Below are 24,354 nucleotides of genomic sequence, written 5' to 3' on the forward strand. Positions count from 1 at the left end.
GACCTCCAGCTCCTGCTGGGGTGGTTCGCAGCCGAGTGTGAAGCGGCTGGGATGAAGATCAGCACCTCCAAGTCTGAGGCCATGGTCCTCAGTCGGAAAAGGGTGGATTGCCCACTCCGGGTCGGGGAGGAGGTCCTGCTTCAAGTGGAGGAGTTCAAGTATCTCGGGGTCTTGTTCACGAATGAGGGTAAAAGGGAGCGAGGGATCGACAGGCGGATCGGAGCGGCATCTGCAGTGATGCGGATGCTTAACCGGTCGGTCGTGGTAAAGAGAGAGCTAAGCCGAAAGGCGAAGCTCTCAATTTACCGGTCGATCTACGTTCCAATCCTCACCTATGGTCATGAACTTTGGGTAATGACCGAAAGAACATGATCGCGAATACAAGCGGCCGAAATGAGTTTCCTTCGTAGGGTGGCCGGGCTCAGCCTTAGAGATAGGGTTAGGAGCTCGGACATACGGGAGGAGCTCAGAGTAGAGCCGCTGCTCCTCCACATCGAGAGGAGTCAGTTGAGGTGGCTAGGGCATCTGGTAAGGATGCATCCAGGACGCCTCCCGGGAGAGGTGTTTCGGGCATGTCCCACCGGTAGGAGACCTCGAGGCCGACCCAGGACACGATTATATCTCTCATCTGGCCTGGGAATGCCTAGGGGTTCCTCCGGAGGAGCTGGCTGAAGTGGCTGGGGAGAGGTCTGTCTGGGCTTCCCTGCTGATGCTGTTGCCCCTGCGACCCGGACCCGGATAAGCGGAAGACGACGAGACGAGAGACGAGACGAGAGAAGATGAGCAGTTTTTACTACAAAGAGATTATGCAACTATAGATATTTTGTATAGCGTGGTTGATTTTATATTTAAATCCCTCCCCCAAATAAAAAAATATAAAAAAGCTTTTTGTGTCCATAAGTTCAAAACTAACATAAAGCAGCAGTGATGATCAGACCCTCATACCTTTGTGATCTCCCTGGTGTGCTGCAGGAGGGGCTAATTCTCTGTTCTTCAGTAAATTCATTTTCCAAGAAGTTTTGAAAAAAAAGTTGGGACGAAGTGATCCATAAAAGGTTGTCAGATTTTGTAAAATTCCTCCTCCCTTTTTTCAGAGGGAGAATTTTTTTTTTATTTTATCACCACATTGATTAGGTTTTAGTGTGTTGGTGCTTATGCTTCTGTTTCCAGTTAAGTACAATTAATCTTTGTGCCAGGCCGACAAATGATACCATGCTCTGTTTTGCAAATCCAGTTTTGAACTACCTGTAGGACAGTGGTTCTCAATGGGGAAGAACTTTTTCAGTAGTTTGTCTGCAAGTGTCTGCAAATAGCAAGGTTAGCATATTCAAAACAGCTGATTTGGTTGCCCTCTTTGCGCCAGACCCTAAACCCACAAGGCGTTTTAAAGTCTGAACATGATGTGCCTACTGTTTGGTAGATCTAGGTAAAACTGACAGGCTGCAACTTTTACGTTTTGTAATGGGTCAAACTTGGTCATAAAAGACCTGATGTTGCTATATTGTGAACATTGTGATTTGCCATGAGTTGCACTGTTGGCATGGTAAAAGCACATGTTTGTTCTGTGTGTGTGTAATATGTGATCTGACTCCACAGGTCAGTTACCACGACTAGATGAGTAAGATAACAAATGTGTCCATGAAAGTGAGTGCAGTTCGGTGTCATGTTAAAAGTTTTCACAAAACCTATAATGTTTAAGAAGCGGAGGACACACACTCTGGAATGAGGCAGGGCGTGGAAGCCTTTTATTAACTATGATTCTGGGATGAGAGCTTTCTCTATCCCGTGGAATTATTTAAACTCTGGATTAGATGCAAAACTGAGGAGGTAAAAAAGACTATCTTTGCGTTGGTGTTGCTAACTTCGAAGGTTTCCGAAATTTCCAAAAACTTTCCACAGTGGTGTCCTTATCCCAGTGTACAATTCAATTAGATGTCTGCTGCTGCTGTGAACCCACAAACTGTGCTCAAAGGAGATCTCATTGCACATGAGTAAAAACAAATATCAGAAAGATTGCACTAACAAGGAGTGGCCAAATCATCAGGAATGGCATTCACAAAAGACAATAGTGATGGAGGTTTGAGGATCGTTTCAGTGTAAAGGAAAGCCCTTCACAACACCCAGGCAATATCTAGGAAGTAGGAATTTAACCACATGGTACACACCAGTTTTAGAAGGTAAAGTTTAATATTCTAAAATGAACTTGATCTTGTTTCATTCAAGGCAGACCCATGAAAAAACAAGAACTAAAGACAGCTATAGGAAGGTTCTGGGAAAGCATCACGAAAGATGATGATGTGGGAAGATTCCTAAATATTATAAATATGTTGTCCAACCCCCTGAATTACAATTGAGAGTCTGCACTTTAAGTCCATATTCATTCTATAGCTGTAACTTGTGTTATAATTGGCTGTATGTTCGAAACCAGGCATGTCCAAACTATGGTCCATCACTGCTGCCCGTGGTTAATTTTTAATTGGTCTGCAGCAAATTCTAAACTTTATGACCACCTTCCTAATATTGTGTTGGTCCCCCCTTTTCAGCCAAAACAGCTCAGACCCATCAGGGCATGGACTCCACTTGACATTATTTTGCCATTTCACTGTCAAAAGGAAGTAACTTGAACAGTTTGGGATCTAGTGAATTTGGAGTCCAAGTCAACACCTTGTGCTGTTTTTCATGTGTTTTTGAGTTGTTCCTAAAGAGTTTTTTTTGTGTGTGTGCCTGTGTCAGGCTGCATCCTGCTGAGGATGGCTGCTGCCATCAAGAAGTGTCATTGGTATGGGGAGGGGGAAAATTTCCCAGCAAAACATTGCATTGTCATTGTACCTGCTTATATTACCTGTAATCACTTATACAATAAGTGTAATCATGTGATGCAGAATTTAAATTACAATACTCATTTGAAATTTTGCTCATCTATCTTTCAAAGCTGCTAAATGATCAATTACCCTGCCATTGAAATTAGGCATGTTCCTCACTAGTTCTGACTCCACAGAAATCATGGCCAGTGCATCTGGATGATCCTGATCCATTGTGTTTCAAAAGAATTGAAAAATGTAAATACATAAATAAATTAATACCGGTTACGAATAACACATGTGTTAATCATCTGGAGCCCACTCCGACTGCACTGCCTGTCATAGCAGTATGTACAATTTGTAGTCATATTCAAATCGCTCCAGAGAGGCAGGCCATCAGTACTCCATGAAACATGACTTCACATTGATTGTACTATATTTAGAGATACACAGACAGTCTACAACAGGGCTAGTCATTGACAGCAAGCCATACATACACTGACAAGTCATATATTGTTGATGAATATATATATAAAAAAAAATCCCTGTCTCCCTTTGGTGGACAAACTGCCCATGGTACTCAGCCCTGGCCCAAGCCACTCAGTATCTGAAAGTTTAAAATGTAACTATTATGCTTCAGACTGCAGTTTGTATCAGTGCTTAGCTTGTTTGTCCTTAGAGCTGTCTACTGCCTCACTACAATGTCACAGTTTGTCAGCATTGTGCCCTCTCTTTCCTGCTTAGTTGTCTGAGGCTATTGCCGTGAGGTTTGGCTTCACTGGCTGGGAGGGCAGGTGATGTGAACTTCTGTTGTCTCGGCCCAGTTGTGTGTCACACCAGGGTTATTGGGGCCAATTAGACTTTATAAATATCCACTGTAGCTCCTAAAGCAAAGCTGCTGTTCACTTCATACAGCTGTGAACTCTGCCTGAGAAGTCTTTAATTTTAGAAACTATCGTGGAAGTTCCAAAGACAAGTATTAGCATTAGTGTTTTTGTGAGTTATCTGTCATTTGCAAAAGAATATGAACCCTTGTTTTCAGTATCTGATGCGACCCCTTTGTGCAGTAGTAAGGGTAATTAAGCATTTTCAGTAACTGCTGATCAGTTGTCTACAGTGGCTTGGAGGGATTTTAGTCCATTCCTCAGAATAGAACCGCTTTAGTTCTGAGATGTTGGTGGGTTTCCTCATATGAACTGCTTGCTTCAGGTCTTTCCACAACATTTCTATTGGATTAAGGCTGACCTTAATCCAAGAGATTAATATTCCAAAAATATTATTCCAAAATTTTGCTCTTCTTTAACCCTTCTTTAGAACTACTTGTCTGCTTGGGGTCGTTGTCTTGCTGCATGACTCCAGTTCTCTTAAGATTCCCGTTATGGACTGATGTTATTTTAGATTTTGCTGGTATAATTCAGAATTCATATAACTGGCAATTCAATAATGGCAAGCCGACCTGGCCTAAACAGGGACATTATCACCCTTATGTTTCACCGAGGAAATTAGGTTTTGAAACTGGAATGCAGTGTTTTTTTGGCTCCAAACATGAAGTCTCTGATTTAAACCAAGACAATTTTACTTTACTTTTACTCTTATCAGTCCTCAAAACATTTTTGAGTGACTTTGTCCTTCCCACTCTACCATGCACATCATGGTTGTACAGTGTTCTCCTGATGGATTCATGATCATTAACATAAACCAATGTGAGAGAGGCCTTTAGTTGCTTCCAAGTTACCCTTTGTTTCTTTGTTATATTCTTTGTGACCTCCACTCTTCCTGTCTGACTGTGGATTTATGTTTCTCTCTTTAGAGAAGGTTTTGTAACCTTTTCCAGCCTGATGAAAGCTCCTTTGTTCGTGACATCGTGCACTTCCACAAAGATGTGCTGTGTAGATTACTGTGACAAATCCCAGATTTGTTTTTAAACAAAACGGTCTCTTGAGAAATAGAAACAGTCGTCAACAGATGGACTTTAATTTGGCCTTGAAATTAATTTGTAATCCTAGAGGTGCTCTTACTTTTGCAACTCACAGACATGTAATATTGACAAATTGTCCTGAATAAACAACTGCAAACATGATCCACCGGAGATCAGTCATTATCGATATTAAGTCTAGATGTTAGAGACTGTTCGGCATTTTTGACCCACTTCATTCATCCATGTTGGCTGTGGCTCAGTAAGTAGAATGGGTTACAATCCGTGGTACATGGACCACATGCCAAAGTGTCCTTTAGCATGATACTGAACCCCGAGTTGCTCCCAGTGGTGCACTGGTGTGTAAATATGTGTGCAGATGTGCTTTGAATACCATGCTTGCTATATAAGTACTCAAACTACTACTACTTCCTCTATGTTTTAAAAAGGTAACTTACTTTTTCTGCATGTGGATATATTAACTACAAACCCTGCTACAAATGCTTTTAATGTTTTAACAGCTTTTCTAATGTGATAATGTGCATGTTGATAAGTGTCTGAATCAGCACTCATGTTCTAATGGTCTAAATACATGTTTACATTTGTTTACCGCTTAAGGGCAAGGAACCATGTACTGTATGATAAATTCATTAATCTAAATAAATAAATTTTTTCGTTTTCATGGTTAACATTAAAAGCTGCTTAGAACCTAATTGTGGCGAAAAATGTTTCTCCTCCTTCTTGGCACATAAAGAAAATATGTATTTGATGATGTTGACACAAATAGCAATAACAGTAATAATGATAATCCTAATATGCAAGAATTTTGCATCAAAAAGCAAACCAAAGAAACAAGACTGAAGTACCTGATTAATCTAACCCTGCTACTCTGTGCTAACTTAGTTTAAATTATTGCAGTGATTTTTAAATAGCTCTCAAATAAATGCCTGAATATTAATTAGCAGTTAACTGTAAAGAGTTGAATGTGTAATTATCCTCAAAATGAGAACCAACATATTTTGATCATTGCAATAAGCTGATCATTTGCAATAAGCTGATGAGTAAGTTTGTGTTGGTTTGTCATTAACTGAGGCTGTTACAAAAACTAAAGTTGCTGAATAAAGACACTGAGCAAAACAACATTTGAGCTAATTTCCTGTTTTCCAGCATGCAGAAGTGCCAGTGTTTATATGTCCTGTTGTTTTGTGTAATTCTGCAGTGCCTCCACAGTTCCTGAACTACCCAACCAACACATATGCCTACGAGTCAACTGATATTGAGCTAGAGTGCGCCGTGACAGGAAACCCACAGCCAACTATCCACTGGATGAAGAATGGGGAGGAAGTCATCCCCAGCGACTACTTCCAGATAGTGGTGAGTCACACAAAATCCAGAAATTAATAGACATATAGTACGAATGAAAACATTTTACATTTTTAACATGTTTATACAAGAGTTTGTGTTGGCATGAGGTGGAATTTGTCTGAGTCTTATCAGTATACAAATACAGAATTTTAATAATTATAACAGGTGTGGTCACGCAAGTCCTTCAAGGTTAATGTACTTACAAAGGTGCCAAAAAAGGATGTATCCAGCGGGGAGTTACAGGTTATTGCCGTGTCAAGGAGGTTGAATGTCAAGCATGTAATAAAAAAGGACACATTGTCATGGCATACAGTTCCCGTCCTGAAGTGAGAAAAGAAAAGCCAATCAAGTGGACCAGTGTTTCCAATGAGTCCGCTGACTCGAGTCAGTAAAGTGATTAAGCTAAATCACCTGAGTCCGAGGTGTTTCTGGGGAGTCTGCTAACTCGCCTTGTGTACTCAGCAGCAATCAAAGAAATAGACTGTGACTTCAGAAGACTGTAGAAGACTGACGACCACTGAAGGAAACTGGGTTTTTCCCAAAAAAATGTGGTGAAGTGAGGAACTCACTTTTGCCTGTGACTAGACACGAAGGGATTCTTAAAGCTCAAAGTAGGCTAACAGAGCTTTGGAAAGCCCATCAAATTCAGGATGCATGGAGTGGCCAAAGAGAAATGTAAGCCCTTCACAATTGTTGGACTAACGAGACTATGGATTGAGGTCTCACATTTTGCCAGTGCCAGTGCAGCTGCGCAAACATACATGAGCTGAATGCTGCTGATGTGACTGGCAATGAGGAGGAGCCAGCAAGGTAGGAGCCGATCGGGCATTAGCAGGCCTCAGTTTATGGTGATATGTGGGTGTTCTCATAAATCAAAAAAAGGTTGTTTTTTTTGGGTGCATGCACATGCCAAAACCATCATATATTTGGCCTTTTTTTAAAGTATCTTATATCAGATTTGCCCCAAAACCATCGCATCAATATGCTAATTATCGTATATCTGGCAACCCTGAACCTAATGGAGAAAACGGTAAAGACAACATACAGTCAATGTAAATTATTCTGTTGAACCACAATTCTGTCTCATTTTCATTAGTTAATTTTCATAAAATTTTTATTAGGGGTCCATGCAAACAAAGTTGCAGGATCCCTATTAATTTTGTTTTTATTCTTCTTCTTATAATAATGATTTATCTTTTTCTGCGTAGCCAAAGTGTCTGCCTAGGACAAACTGCAAGGGCGAAAGGCATCAAACCTGGTAACTTGGTAGAAGTCCTAGCGTATCACTTTGCCAAGGTGTCAATACACATGTCTGCAGCTAGGTAGCGCTATAATAAGCCAATTTACGTTTTGCCTCATATCTCGAGAACCGTGTGCCCTAGAAACCAAATTCTTTCTCTCTCTGATTCCTTACATAGCGCATTTCTGCCTGCCACATTTTACCGTCATTTTGAAAAAATTGCACCTCACAGCAAAATCAACTCCTCCTAGCCCATTCATCCAATTCTCACCAAACTTGGCATGTATCATTTATGGACAAAGATAATGAAAAGTTCTCAAAAGAACTTTAGCAGGGTTATTCATTACAAAGTTAATATTTTGTGAAGTATATACCCAAACTTAATCAAACTTCATATCATTGATAATAATATGATTCTGTACAAGCACTCCAACTTTTGTGACCCTTGGTCTCTAGGGGGCGCTACAAAGGCAACATTTCAATATCTCAAAAACTGCAATAAGTAACTTCATGAAATTTGGCATACACAATCTGTAACATAGTGTGTAGATGCCCATCAAGTTACATGACATTACGTCAACAGGGGGCGCTACAGGTGACACAGAAACATTTCCTATGACTTTAAGGCCTATTACTTTTGAAGTATTCACCCAATCCTTATATATATCCAATGTGGATACACCACAGTAAACTGCTTGAAATTTGAAAATAATAATCTGTGTATGACTCCTTAGAAGCCCACCAAGTTTCGTGCAATATGGTCTATAGGGGGCGCTACTGGTGACTTATGCCTCTGCGTCCCGCTCGGGGGCGACTTGGCATGGACCCCTTTAAGATCGCTTGTGATCATCTAGTTCATTTGTTAGTTTCAAGTCATTTCAGTGACCAGCGTGGGTTACCTCCACTTGTTACAAGGAAATGTTGGATTCCAGACGGCTTATTTATTTAATTATTTTTTCCAATTCTCACAGCCCTATAGGGCCGCTTCACGGAGCAGTTAGCGTTGCGACTTATAATCTTCACGATGCTGCATCCTGTTTTTATCATCAATAACTAAAACGCCACTAGACACTTGAATATGCACCAGTATGATATTAACTACCTTTAATGACTGAAACCATCCTTGAAAAAAATTATTTTCCTGTGTATCTATTGTGTTTTAATTTGGCCCAAGTCCCGTCCACTGACATGGAGGGGGTGGAGCATTCCATCTTGACACAGTCCTGATAGTAGTGTAGTTTTGCAAGGCTTACAAGGCTTCCTTGAGCCCAGGCCCCGGTGTGAGCGGTCGACCAGCAGGTCTTTCTATAGCTCATGGGGCTGGCACCAGGTGTTCTAGCAACACCAAGGATTTTTGTGTTACATCTCTTCATCCTTCCTTCCATGTCCCTCCCTTTACTTTCAGCTCTGCCATTTCTGCCTTCAAATCGCTAACTGTGTTTTGCAAATTAGCCACTTCATCCAACCATTCCGATAGCCCACCCTCCACCTCTTTGATACTGGCCTCACTTGGTCGATGTCGGTGTTGATTGCAGTTGTGTTGTTAATTATTTCAGTTTTTACGGCCTGCACTCTTGATAAAGTCGAAATCTTCTGCCAAAGCATTTTACACTTCCGACTTTATCACGGCAGATATCTGCTTTCAGTGCCAGAAGAATGTGTGATTTCAAATCTGAAGTCCACGAAGAAATCTGGTGGGCATGGGTTCATTTGATCCGGACTTTTGGCAGAACCCTTGACTTGTGTTTAAGGGGCAGGTGCATCTGTATTTCCGTAGATCTGTTGCTATCCATGCACTTCAACTAACCTAGTGGGAGTGAAATAGTGTGTTTGGAAGAACTTGTTTCCATATTGGATATGCTACACAATACCACTCTCAATTAAACAACAAGAACCAACATCTCAACATCTGAGTTAAAAGCCAAAGAGAAAAAATGTGTTTTGAGGGAGGATTGAAAAACAGGAAGTGAGTCGTCTTGCCTGATGTGTATAGGCAAGTCATTCCACAGTTTCGGGGCAGCGACTGACAAAGAGCAGTCACCCCTCAGCTTCCTCTTTGTCTTTGGGACATCTAACAATGACTGATCTGCTGCCTGGAACAGGTCGGACAAATACTGTGGGGCAAGGCCATGAAGACAATTTCAGAATCAACCCAAAAACGAATAAATTGACGCCAGAATTGGGATAATGTGCTCTTGTTTTTTGGCATCAGTTAAAAGTTGAATAGCAGTGTTTTGAACCAGCTGTAGTTGAGCAAGTGACATCTGTCTAAGCCCAGCATAAAGTACACTGCAGTACCCCGAACAAGTTGTGATAAAAGCATGGATTAAAATCTCGACGTGATGTTGTGAAAGAAATGGTTTAACTTTGGCCAGTTGTCTCAGTTGAAAAAAGCTGGACTTGACCTCAGTCTTTTTATCATTCAACTGCAAAAAGAATGTCAAATTATTGACATCCATGCCTTAATGTCTGCAGTGCACTCTAGTAGTTGTTTCAAAGAGAAAAAATTTTTCTGTGCTCAAAAACATCAGTGCTGGAGGAAGGAAGACTAATGAGGGCCCTAATGCTCGCAACCTTATTAATAAACACACGTCACTTGAGTTCTCCAGACAGGTTCATTGTGGAGCATTAAGAACAGAGTTTACCATTTTAAGCAAAACACGAGGATTGTGACAGAAGCAATAATACCAGAAAAATGCTTGGTTTTAGCAGCTTTCACAAATCTCTGATAAAAATGCCAGCTGTCCCTCAACAGCTGGAGTGACACTTGTAATTTCTCTTTCTCATTCAATTCATTCATGTCCTGCTTATTGTCACTTCCCCAACATAAGAAAAAAAATCCTTTAATTTATCCCATAGTGAGGAAACAAAGCTACTACTGCTGCACTACCTGACCTCTCTGACCACCTCTGCTGCAGCATATTACTTCTGCTACAACATATTTTGATGCAGAATACAAAAAGAATATCTAATCAGTAGATACACAGATGCTATTAACTATACAGTGAATTCACACTATTATTGATAGATACAACTGTACGGGTTAACTGTAGGTACAAGGTTTCAGTAGAGTGAACATCATTATTGACATATGGTAAATGGTAAATGGCCTTGCTTTTATATAGCGCTTTTCTACCTATTGGTACTCAAAGCGCTTTACAGTCATAGACACATCTACCCATTCGTTCACTCAAGCACACACACATTCACACACCAGTGCCACGCACTGGGAGCAACTGGGGGTTCAGTGTCTTGCTCAAGGACACTTCGGCATGTGGCACATTACGGGAATCGAACCGCTAACCCTCTGGTTTGTGGACAAACCTCTCTACCTACTGAGCCACAGAGATATAAACAGAGATGCAGTACACTACTTACATACACTGCCTGGCCAAAGCAGAAGTCGCCACCAAAAAAACAACGTTGAACCGCCTTTAGCTTTGATTAGAGCACGCATTCACTGTGGCATTGTTTCGATGAGCTTCTGCAATGTCACAAGATGTCCATCCTGCGTTGCATTAATTTTCCACCAAGATCTTGCATTGATGATGGGAGAGTCTGACCACTGCCTTCCCATCGCATGTGGAAATGCTCTTACTTTCACTATTAAACATAGCCCTGAGTTCTATTGTTGTTTTTCTTTGATTTGATTTCACCAGTTGTTTAAGTGATCGCTGATCACGATCAATCAGGATCTGACCACATTTCTTCCTCAAAGACAATGGTTCCCCACGATCCAGTTTTTAATAATACGTTGGACAGTTCTTAACCCAATTTTAGTAGTTTCTACAATCTCCTTAGATGTTTTCTATGCTTGATGCATGCCAGTGATTTGACCCTTCTCAAACAGACTAACATCTTTTCCATGACCACGGGATGTGTCTTTAGAAATGGTTGTTTGAGGCTTTTGCATCGGTTGGACGTCTGTGCTTGTATGGGAGTGCATTGTGTGTGTCTTTGTTGGTGTTGTGGGGTTAGTCAGTCTTTGTAGGGAGAGTGTTCAGAGTTCTGATGGCCTGCGGGGAGGAAGCTGTTGCTGAGTGTGAGTGTTCTGGGCTGGATGCTTTGGAACCTTTTACCTGATGCCATAGGAAGAATTGACAGTGGACAATGAAACAATGTGTCATCTTGAACTAAATGCCTTTACATTAATTTAGATATTCACAGTAACAGCAATTATGACTGGAGGTATAGTAGCAATGTGTTACAATTAAGCTGGCACACGCACCCTGACACCCTAAGAATCTTTACCAACTAGTTGGGATAGAGTAAATTGCTTTGTGTGGGTTAGAAGTCTCCAACTCGAATTTGTGTTGTATTGTGTTTTATTAGCATTTCCTTGCTTTTTAGTGGTCTTTTTGTTTACTTTATATGAGTTATTCATATGTTGTTTGTCTTTGACTGTCAGGATGGCAGTAACCTGCAGATTTTGGGTGTGGTGAAGTCAGATGAAGGATTTTATCAGTGTGTTGCTGAGAACTCTGCCGGCAGCTCACAGGCAATGGCTCAGCTACTACTCCGAGAGCCAGGTAGGAAGACACACACACACACACACACACACACACACACACACACACACACACACACACACACATGCAATACCTCTGATGCCGCTCACAACCCAGACACAACCTAATAGTAAACTGTTCTTCTCATTTGTGTTGTGATTGCAATGTTTTATTTACATGTCAATCTTTTAATTTTTTAACTATGTTGTGGTGAGTATTGTAAATTAAAAAGTATTTTTTAATATCTTAAATTTTTGTCTGATCTAACCCACAGATAAACAGTTTCATCACAACAAGCATAATCAGTTATTAAATTAAATTATAATTTAAAAATGTAATGATTAATTAGTAAAAACTCATAAAGGTCCACACATCGAAAGCATGAATGGCCGCTTTAAATGTAATGTTTCTAGAGTCTGAAGTAAAAAACACTATTGCATTATTCTTTTAATTGTTGCACTGGTCACGCGCCTAACGTGGCTTCCTTATACTGAGCAGTCCCAACAGAGCTACTGAAGTCATAATTGTATGTTAAAGAAGTGATAATTCTGGAGGTCATAGGTATAAGTTTCACAGTTGGTAATTATTAATCAGTTGACGAAAATTGTCATTACGCGTTACTTAAGTCATAATTTCAATTTATGGCATGTTTAGGGCTTCAAGGATGCAACGGGCTACTAGATTATTATAAATGCAGCATTTGGCATAGAATGTGTCAAAATCATATAATGTTTACTCTCATCCCCAGTAATATCTATAAATAATCATTTATAGCTGACCTGTTCTATTATGATAAATCTATTTTAAAAAACAAAACAAAACAAAAAAACAAGCAAAACAATTTGTAAATACAAAGTCAGTCTACCTAAAACTGTGTTTTATTGTTAAATGCCATTGAATTGTTCATCTCCTGACTTAAGAACATTTTTCTGCTTTCACTTTAAAGGTTATTTCCATTTTATGTCAACTCTTTTTATGGCTATAAGGCCCATTGTTTACTCTCCACCTCCATCATTCATCAAGGCACTTTCATAGCACAGATTTGAGAAGCATATTTAATGGTGATTGTGATTACAAGATACCAAAGCCATAAGAAACAGTTGCCAAATGTTAGAGAATTGGTACAACAACCTTGTCTCCATAAATCATTTATAACCTGCCAAATCTCAGGCTAACAATACATTGCATTGAATAATTGTTTTGGTAATACTTTATAATAACTTCACACTATGAAACATTAGTAAAGCACTGGTAAATACTTAATGCATTGTTTATAAAGCGTTACATTACATTAATAGTAGTTTATAAATGTAGTTATAAATGATTTGATGTGCACAATATTTAGTTTAATAATGGTATTTTCATATTTTACTAATGATCAATTTATTATTTATAAATTAAATACGAAAGCATTTACAAACTAGTTGTGAACGAGTTATCAGGGATTTATGAGATCATTTAGAAAGTATAAGTAAATTGTCTTATGTACTTATCTTGTTATTTATACACGTACTATTAGTTATTAAATGTGTTAGTAAATGTCAAACATACACTTACTTAAGACTTAGTTGTAATTCATGATTAATTAATGTAATTACAAAACATTTATTAAATGTAAAAGCACCCTATTGAGGGTAAAGAGCTGGTCCATGGTTCCACGTCCAGGACAAAAACCGCATTGTTCCTCCTCGATCTGAGGTTCAACGATCGACTGGACCCTCTTTTCCAGCACCCTGGCATAGATCTTGCCGGGGAGGCTGAGGAGTGTGATCCCCCTATAGTTGGAACACACCCTCTGGTCCCCTCTCTTAAAGATGGGGACCACCCCACTCTGCCACTTCAGAGCCACTGCCCCCGATGTCCACGCAATATTGCAGAGGCGTATCAGCCAGGACAGCCCTACAACATCCAGAGCCTTAAGATACCCCAGGCGAATCTCATTCGCTCCACCGCCACAGAGTTGTTTCACTAGCTCTGCTACTTCTACCTCAGAGATTGGACGGTCCAACCCCAGGCTCTCCGACTCTGTTTCCTCTATGGAATACGTGTTGGTGGGATTGAGGAGCGCCTCAAAGTATTCCTTCCACGATATCCCCAGTTGACGTCAGCAGCTCCCCATACCCACTGAAAACGGTGTGAGCGAGTTGCCGCCTATTCCCCCGAGGCGCCTTACGGTTTGCCAGAACCTCTTCGGAGTCGATCAATAGTCTTCCTCCATAGCCTCACCGAACTCCTCCCACACCCGAGTTTTCACCTCAGCAATTGCCCTGGCCACAGACCGCCTAGCCATCCAGTACCGGTCAGCTGCTTTCGGAGACCCACAGACCAGCCATGCCCTCTGAGCCTCCTTCGATTACAGTCGTGACAAGCGACCTTGCGGCCGCAACTCGCAACAGCCGCCTCCACAATGGCAGAGCAGAACATGGCCCATTCAGACTCAATTCAATTCAATTCAATTTTATTTATATAGCGTCAATAACAATACAAATCGTCTCAAGACGCTTTACAAAAACCCGGCCTGAAACCCCCAGAGCAAGCCTGAAGGCAACGGTGGCAAGGAAAAACTCCCTTTTAACAGGAAGAAACCTCGAGCAGAACCCAGCTCATATGGAGGGACCCATCTGCCTAAGGCCAGCCGGGTACAGACAGAAGAAAGAGAGAAGAGAACAGCAAAGAGAGAAGAGAAGAGAACAGCAAGATAAACATACATGTCAATGTCCCCCAAGAGCACCGATGGTGTTAGTTATGGACAAACTGCGACTTGCACAAAAGTCCAATAACTGAACGCCACTCGGGTTCAGATCAGGCAGGCCGTTCGTCCCGGTCATGGCCCTCCAAAATGCCTCGGACAGCATAGTCACAAGGGTCATTAGGGCACTCAAACTCCTCCGCCGCGCTAAGGTGATGGATCAAGGAGTTTTCTTTATTTTTATTTCTATATTGTAGATTAATTCTATAGACATCAAAACTATGAAGTTACACACATGGAATTATATAGCAGACTCTAAAAGTGCCCATCTTTTGATGACAGCTTTGCACACTCCTGGCATTGTCTCTATCAGCTTCATGAGATAGTCACCTGGAATGGTTTTCAGTTTTCATGTGTGCCTTGTCAAGAAAGAATATGTGGAATTTCTTGCCTTTGTAATGTATTTGGCATCATCAGTTGTGTTGTGCAGTGATCCGGTTGGTACCTGGATGTGAAGGCAAGGGAGGTAGGTGAGGCAGATGCTATAAAATTAATTTAGATGTGATTCTATAGTCAAAATCACTGAATTTGCATATTTATTGTTCAAATACAGGAGAGCACCAACAAGCTGAGCCTCACATTAAGGACCACCTACAGGGGTTCTCTTGTGTAAGCCGAGCTCTGCCTCAATCATTTTTCAGAAAAAAAAAACACGCACACAACCATTGTTATAAATATTGAAACAATAGTGAAATTGCTGCTGAAAGAGATGTATTCCAAAACCTATCACATAATTTTACTTCTATGAAAGCATGAGCATATAGCTTGTAATTTACTCAGTCTATCCAAAATATCCTTTTTACGTGTTCAAATTGTCACACAATGCTTGAATCTAAATCCAGATAGGTGTTAGGGTACATAACATTAACAGCAACCGCAAAAACAAGATGGAAATCATTTCACGATTTCATAACTGCAAATACATGTGTTCCACTTGAGGTTCTAAAGACATTACAAAGCATCTGTCAGTACATTTTTAGCAAGTAGCCTACACATAAAGTAGATGTTTCTGTGGGAGGTTAAGACTGTGAATCTAGTGCACATTTTATTCAAAACATTAACATAAGCTGAATAATGTATGTTGCTTACAACTGTCTAAATTTTCTTTTGTAATTTCAGTGCATTTTTGACATGTATGTGGCTTCAAGCGGCTTCAAGCAGCAATGGGATCCTAATGAAAAGAGTTGTATGTCTTTATGTGTGACACTAGAGTGCTATCTTGTTTTCATGAATTTTTATTTATTCTGGGGACAAGATCAAACAGGATAATACTCAATATCTTTAGTTTTATTTATTCTTGTTAAAAATGTGATCTGTTATAACTGGAGTCATAACTTGATTTCCTGTGATGTTTTTCATCATCAGTTTTTTCACTTACATTTTCTGATCACACTTCGGTAGTTCGATAAATTAACGTTACACATGGACAAAAAAAACATCATTAATTTTGCCAGCAACACAGACAGCAGATTTTAGTTGATAGTTATGAATTCATTATTTGGGTTATTATTGCATTTTGGGACTATTTGGGCCTATTTCTAGAATATTGAAAGGGGCAGTTCAGTCAAAATGCTAAAAACCTTCTCAAAATATACAAATGTAGCTTTGAAAAAGGTAGTTTATCATGATTATGTTTTTCAAATTAGGCTACCACTTTGAAAATAAAGTTGCATCTCTGAAACTAAGCAACAGTTCCATCAAACTTTCACACTCTCCTAATGAGTAATTTCAGATGGAAACAGTCTTTCTGTCCCGAGATTGTCAGCAAGTTAAATCTGCAGTCATATTCTGCAGCGGCAAGCGAGCTGCAATAAATCCAGAAATCTAAATGCATATTCTTCGGGATATACATCTTTTTTTCTGCAGTTGGAGTGGATTGGTATTCAAAGGGGTTGCTTTTTTGTTTTTCATATTATTATTATTTTTTGTGTGTGTGCTTCTATTATTTTCTATCTCTTGTTTTGTTCCTACCCTCATCTGTTAACTCATCTTTGAGCACAAGAGACAGAAGAGGAAAGAACAAGTGGACGATGAAGGAGAAAGGGGAATGCTAAAAAAAAGAGGGAATAAGATAAACTATAATAAATATTCATAATCATTTAGATACAGCTACTGAGAATTGCTCACTGGTCTGTCACAGGTCCATGACAGGGCCAGTCCAGGTCCATGGCAGGTCTCCGCTGGGACCATGGCTGGAATGATATCCCCTCATAATGAATGCAGCCCTGACTGGTAACGCCTCCTAAGCAAGTGTTGCAATGCCTCATCTACCCAGGAGGAGGAGCAGTGGTTATAGAGGCTTGAGTAGTGTATTGCCATTAGGCTGCTGGCTTTATTAAGTTGAGTCTGTACTATGAAGGCCCAAAAGCTCTTTTAAAATAGACCAAATAAATGACTACTCAATTACAGATTAACAAACATTTAGAAATTAATCACTTAATGTGTTACATACAAGCAGGTTACACAATGAAGAATTTGTCATAGGCATTGTTTCATAAAGTTTATAAAACTAGATCTACTTCATCACCTCTGTAAAATGCTATTTTTTTATTGGAGTCTCATTAAAGACATCAAAGACGGCCCAACAATAGTAGCATTTCACTGTATCTTTTATTAACACTGAATAGACAAACCGTTAACCCAGCCCCCACAGGCACAGTTTCTGAAACACTTTTTTTGCCAAACAAATGGCAAACATCACATTCCACATCTGATATCACCAAAGAGTTCATGCATGGTTGTCTTTCAGGGAATTTTGAAAAGACAATATTTTGAAAACTACAGGCCTGAGTTTGTTTTATTTTTCTCAAAATTATATATATAAAAAATATTGCCGTCGTTAAGGTCTACCCACCATTGAGGTGCATTTAAAATACATTTTAAATAGGTGGTAGAGATGAACCGCTGGATGTGTCGTGAAGGAACAAACAACCATGAAGTGTGGAAGTTGTGTTTTTGTACATACTGTGGCTACTGGCCGTCATCAGTGAATAAAGGTGTTTTTGTGAATATAGCACCATCTCTTGGTGACACCTTGCAATTGAATTGGCATGTTTAAAGTGAAATCTAGAAACGCCGCAGGAGAAGTGAGAATGGCTGGAACTGTCTAGCAAACCGTCTGGCAGCTGGCAGACTTCATGTTGCAGCTGAGCAAAACCACATTCTTAGTGGCTGTATCTGTAATATACTGTGTATCTCTGCAACACAGCAGGCTTGTGAGCCACAGCAGATTTGTATTCCACTGTGAGCATCTTAGCAAACCTATCACAGACACACACTAGAATGATTTTACTCCGTCACCTCAGCTCTCTCACACACCCTAACACTTCCCCCACTCTATAACAATGGGTAAGAGCCCATGTATAATGGGGATCTGTTACCATGGTGACAGTAGCCTCTCCTCACCCTTCCTTTGCTCGTCTTTTTCCTGTGAGGACCAGATAAGTGTGTGTGTATGTACCCTAAGTACTGGCATTTGATATTTATTTTACACAAAATTCCACCAAACTAGTGAATGAAAATAATTACAGAAGGACACAACTTAACTGATGCAGATCCAGTTAATAAATTATCTGGAATAAATCGAATTGAAACAGTAACATATTAGAATTTATGTATTATTATTATTATTATTATTATTATTAATCAGAATTTCACATATTGAATATCTTGTTTCAAATGTGAACTGTAATGTGTAAAAAACAAAAACTGTATTATCTGTGTACACACAAATTTCCAACAATCTGAGTACCCAGAGTTAGATCGAGATTGGGCAAAAAGATTTTCCTTCTTCAGATTTTATTATACTCAGGAAATGTAGAGAATGATCAGAAATACTCAGAACTGGTTAATGAAGTGGCTTCTTCAGATCAAGAATGGAGAAGCTAGAAGAAACTCCAACAATCGCCACGCCACCATCATGTTCCTAAATTCTTATCGCAATATCATATGAACAGAAATGACTCACTTTAAATTTGAAAAAAAAAAAATGAGGAGAGTAGAAAAGTATCAGTGTTCTTAGTTTGTTGTTTTTCTGTACACATTTTATTTCATACACATCATATTTCATACACACAGATTTACAGAGATTGGTAAGCGCACCACACTCAGTCAACATGTCATGTAAAAGATTAACTTGGGAAAGTGGAATCTCAGAATGCAAAATTTTGACATTCTTCCATCTGCTGATTTTTAAAGATTAAGTGTCTCTCAGCCAAGTATTTGCCCCCCTCATGTGTGAGGAGGGCAAATGAGGGCAAATGAAATCATTTACACTGCAACCTCAGAAATAAACACAAAAGTACAATTTGTGGCAGAACTGTTGTATTGGGAGGTGTCATAGCTAACTGATGTCCATATAGAGCTTCAGGGAAAGAACCCTGGTCTTGGCAGAGACATCCGGAGATGGCGGCACCCAAGCAGCCAGTCTCTGGTATAGAGACACAAATTTGTTGATTTGTGTATCAGGAGTATTAGTCAGTGTTCCACAAATACGTAGAAATCTGTCATACAACAATGTTCCTGCTTGTGGCAATAAGTGCTCTCATCTACGGCAATAGTGTACTTCAGTTGCCTAGCCTTATTTAGTCAGAAGTTAGGAAACCAGTCTTGCTGTTCTCGCTGGTGGTGACACAGCTGTCACTTATTGGAGCGTGGAATGCTAATGTTTGAGTGGGGCACTATTTCACCACTTCCATGCTGCTAGTCTTCGGTCAGTCAGTTTTTAGACCGACAGCTGTCAAGCTGAAAATCTGGGTGGGCGTCATTCGCTGCCTCTAGAATACATTTGCAGTGCTTGGCACACGCTTGCTGTTAATGCCACCTTCACCACTTCACTCCTGTAAATAGTTGGGGATTTTTTTGTGTGAAAAATTTACATCTCCCTTATCGATGACTCGATATATGATTTTTATGGAAAGTTTTCCCTAAGCCACTGTTGCCTAGGAAAGATTTTTATTGTGAGGGTAAGCCCAAAAGGTCGAAGTGTTGTGTCAATCAGATTGTGTCTGTGAGAAAGGGATTTTGAATTACTAAATAAACATCTGCCAGCTTTAATTGTGACAGTTGAGTTGTGCATCCTGGTATCTTTCTGTTAGAAGATGTGGGATTTTGTTTTGAAAAATATGACATACACCAAGTCCTTCCTGTTGATCCATGATCCATCCAGACTATGTGTCTTTATGTGCACTTGTGTATCCAGTAGGCATGTATATGTGCATGCATTAATAAGTGTGTCTGTCACATAAATTAAAATTTAGTCCCGAGAAGTGATAGTAACAGTATGATGTGTGTGTGGAAGTGGGCATGATGGATACCTGGTTGGATGGGCGGCTGTGACTCAGTAGATCCACAAACCGGAGGGTGCTTGGTGTGTGAATGTGTGTGTGCTTGTGTGAGCGAATGTGTAGATGTGTCACTGTGACTGTAAAGCATTTTGAATACCAATAGGTAGAACAGAGCTATAAAATAACAAAACCATTTACTTGGCTTTAGACTTTCGGGAAAGGCAGAGACAGACAGAAAAACAGGCAGACAGAGGACTCCAAATTTGCATTTACAAACTCAAAACTATCCAAAAAGGTCCTTCACTGTGCAAAGCAGCAACTCCCACTGAACAGTCCGATGTGCTTTTAATGTCTTTTCTGTGTATTTTGTAGATTTGACCACTGGTTAGATATTGGGACTTTGATTTTTCACCGAACTCAATTTATGTTGAAGTCTGTGGGAGTGTGTGGCACAAAAGTGGTTTAGGAAAAACAGCAGATATGCAACTCAGATACTAACATGATAATGGAGAGGCACAACTTCAATTCCAGGTACCAAAAACCTGGTGAAACGGTGGAACCATATGTGAGTACATTAAGAAACCAAGCTAAAACCTTCAACTTTGATGCATTACAAGATGAGAGCATCCAAGACAGACTGGTTTGTAGAATTAGCAGTAATGGTGTCTGACGAGCCCTGCTCAAAGAGACTGATCTCACACTAGCTAAAGCTCCACGCATTTCCCAAATAAGTGAGCTTACTGAACAAAACAGTAAAACCCTCTCTGCACCTAAACATGTGGCAACTCCCAGCAGTGTGAATGTTGTGCATTCTGGAACAAAATGAAACACACCAGAAAATCCATCATTAATGATCAAAAGCTGCAATAACTGTGGTGGTACCCACCCAGTCAAACGTGAGCAATGCCCTGCTTATGGACAAATATGTCACAATTGTGACGACAGTGACGAAGGCCTGTCACTACGTGACAATATTAACTTTATACAAACTGATGACTGTTACTGTAATAGTTAATGATAAAACCTTGAAGTTAAAATTAGACACAGGGGCCAAATGTAATTTCCCCTGACACATTCAAAGTAATGAGACAGACTGAAAAATTGCATGAGCCACAAAAGCAAATTAAACTGGTTGCTTTTGGAGGAGCAATGATCACATCCATTGGTGCAGTGACTCTACATTGCAGGATAAAGAAGCAGCCAGCCAACCTGGAATTTCAAGTTGCGAAAAAGAGTGTACAATCCATTCTTGGCCTGGAGAACAGCCTATGGATGAAGCAAGTCAGCCAGGAAAGAAGTACACACATGAAGTTGACGACTTACCTGTGAAGTATTCAATGAAAGTAAATCCAGATGTAACACCAGTTGTCAGCTCTCCACAGTGCATCCCTGTGGCAATGAAGAAAAAAGTGAAACAAGAGCTCAGGAGAATGGAAGCTTCAGGAGTGATCAAACCTGTGGACGAGCCCACAGAATGGGTCTCCAACATGGTTGTTACACATAAAAAACAGACTGATGACATTCATCTGCATTGACCCATGAGACAAACAAGGTATTAATGCACCCACATCAACCAATGTGCACAGTGGAAGTAGCAGCACAGATGGCAGGTGCTACTGTCTTCTCAGTCCTTGATGCAAAAAGCTCTTTCTGGCAAATCAAAGTGGATGAGGCTTCATCCCTTCGCAACACATTCATGACTCCTTTTGGCAGATAGTTCCTAAGGATGCCCTTTGTATAAACACTGCTTCTGTTTTCCAAAGAGCCATGGGACAAATATTTGCTGGATACCCATGCCATAACCATAGATGACATCATTGTAGGCAGCAAAGGAGTTGAGGAACATGACAAAAACCTGAAAAAAGTGTTGGATCGAGCATGGCAGGTGAAACTCAGGCTCCACCCCTACAACCCCTACTGACAACACCACTGCACCAGCTGCTGCACAAGGATGTAGCTTGGAGCTGGATGAAGCACCAACAGGACACTTTTGACAAGCTCAAAACATGCGTCTCCAACCCACCTGTCCTTCAGTGTCCTCCGGTGACTCTCACCACACTCTCACCAGTGACTCTCACCAGTGACTCTCACCTGTGACACATCTCAGCATGGTTTAGGGGTGGCCTGTCCTCAGGACACCAAACCTGTAGCATACACATCACACACACTGACCCAAACAGAAAAAAGATATGCGCAAAAACAACGTGAACTATTAGCTGTGGGTTTTGCTTGCTACAAATTTTATGTTTACATCTATGGCAAACCAGTCGTGATCGAAAACGACCACCAGACTTTGGTCACGATCCACACCAAGGCTCTTCATACAGTCCCAGTACGCCTAGAGCACACGATGTTAAGACTGCAGAAATTCAACCTGACCTTTGTCCACAAAAAGGGAAAACACCTATACCTGGCAGATACTCTCACATGCACACCGAGGTGTGACGTCTGTCCCTAAAAGGAGGAACTGCATGAGTTTGAGGTAATGGTGGTTCAGCTTATATCTCCACAGCGGCTTGAGGAACTCCATGAACACACAGCTGCAGACACCATGCACCCTCCAGTCTCTCACCTAGTTCATTCAAAATGGATGACCAAGAAGTGCGTGCAGTGTGTCGGTTTCTGTGATGAACTCATTTAAATTTAAAGAGAACATTATCATAAGAGGAAGCCGAGCCATTATTCCTACATTCCTGCACCCAGAATATTTGAAAGTGCTACGTAAGGGACACCCAGGTGTGGAATCCACAAAGAGAAGGGCAAGGGAAAGTGTGTACTGGCTGTCACTTAATAAAGATATTGAGACTGCCGTTCAGGCTTGCAACATCTGTAACTGCCTGAAACCACACCAACAAAGAGAACCACAAAAATTACACACAGTTCCCGATCTGCCCTGGTCTGTCGTCACTACAGACATATTTGAATGGGAGAACCATTATCTGGTGCTGGTGGACTCATACTCGGGATGGTTTGAAATCGACTAGCTCAGTAGTTTATCATCCTCATTTGTGATTAACAAGCTAAAACACCACTTCTCAGTTCACAGCATGCCACAAAAGCGGATAATGGCACACAATATACAACGTCAGGCCTTTTGTGACTTTGCCAAATCTTGGGACTTCCTGCATGTGAGAAGCAGTCCCGAGTACCCAGTCCATGGTCTCGGTGAAAGGGCTGGGAGGAATGCGAAAAAACTGCTCCAGACATTAAAAAGGGATGGAACAGAACTTCTATATGAACCCGTTGAACACACGGAATATGCCCCAAGACAACATCCTGGGTTCACCTGCACAAAGACTGTTGTCCAGACGGACTCCAACAACCCTGCCTGTCTGCAAGCCGCTGTTGAAACCTGCAGCAAAAGCAACAACCAGCATTAAAGCCCAACTCACAAAGAAGAGCAGAGCACAGAAATATTACTATGACAAAATCAGCAAGCCACTAGCTCCTTTAACATCAAACCAAGTGGTAAGACTCTAAAAACAAAAAGGACATGACAAACTGAGAGTTGTAAAGAGAAAGTGTGGTGAACCACATTCATACGTGGTGGAATCTGAAGGAATGGAATATAGACGCAACAAACGTCACATTCTGCCAGTGAAAGAGCCAGAGTCTCCTCAGCTCATCACTCATGCAAACGAACCAGATGTATCACAACACGCATCTGAACTGAAGATGAACAAAACACAAATGACTGAAAAACCTGATACCACTGAACCACTGAGTCTCTAAGCCAAATACCAAGTACGTTAACTAGACAAGATGCGTTCCTAAATAATTAGCACAGTGTTTCCCGCGACCCTTAACAGGAACAAGCGGTTACAGAAGATGAATGAATGTTATATCTCACACAGGCTTCGCCCTCTACTGGACTCTATGGGTATAACCCTCCTCCAATCACGTACACGCGATGGCCCACTGAAATTTAGCATGTACGTAGCCGACCCAAGGGGCGCGCCTACTTTTCCCGCCCTTCCAGCGGGTATATAAGCAGGTGCATCGCCATTGCCCTCATTCCTTCTACTTTCAGCGTCGGCGAGTGCCCACTGACAAAAACATCTCCTAGGATGGAGTTGCCACTACAAGAACAGCGCAACTGTCCGGCCTGTCCCAGCGGTATCTTCGCTTTGACAGACCTGCATCTACTATGCTTCGAGTGTCTCGGGATGGAGCACGCCATCGCCGGGCTAGAGTGGTGCCCGGCCTGCCTTCTTCATTAATTCATATACTCATACTGTTATGCCTGATTAGTGTATGTTAAAGTTGGATGACAGATCCTCAAAAGAAGTAACGCCAAAGCAAATAGAGCTCCCCTTGGTGGCCGGCAGCAGTATATGTCATGTTGTTTGAATCATTGTTTTCCAGGATGGTTTTCATAATTTTAGTAATCTCACCTGCGCTGATAATAGACGATAAAATGCAGTTTTAGCTATGTTTCTAATGTGTAGCTCAAAACTAAGATCTGAATCAAAGATAACACCAAGGCTTCTT

The 24,354-nt window shown here is 40.8% G+C and overlaps 1 protein-coding gene across 1 annotated transcript in view; it reads left to right on the forward strand.

Moving 5' to 3' along the window:
- The window catches only part of dcc (DCC netrin 1 receptor), a gene marked incomplete at both ends in the record, with an annotated part of 112,538 nt that overhangs the window by 41,558 nt on the left and 46,626 nt on the right, over positions 1–24,354 (forward strand). The window contains 2 exons of the mRNA XM_084572799.1: positions 5,936–6,090; positions 11,730–11,850. Coding sequence (XP_084428925.1) covers positions 5,936–6,090; positions 11,730–11,850 — 276 coding nt within the window. The remainder of the gene's footprint in view (positions 1–5,935; positions 6,091–11,729; positions 11,851–24,354) is intronic.

This window comes from Chelon labrosus (assembly GCF_963514085.1).
Source record: "Chelon labrosus genome assembly, chromosome: 22".
NCBI lineage: Eukaryota > Metazoa > Chordata > Actinopteri > Mugiliformes > Mugilidae > Chelon > Chelon labrosus.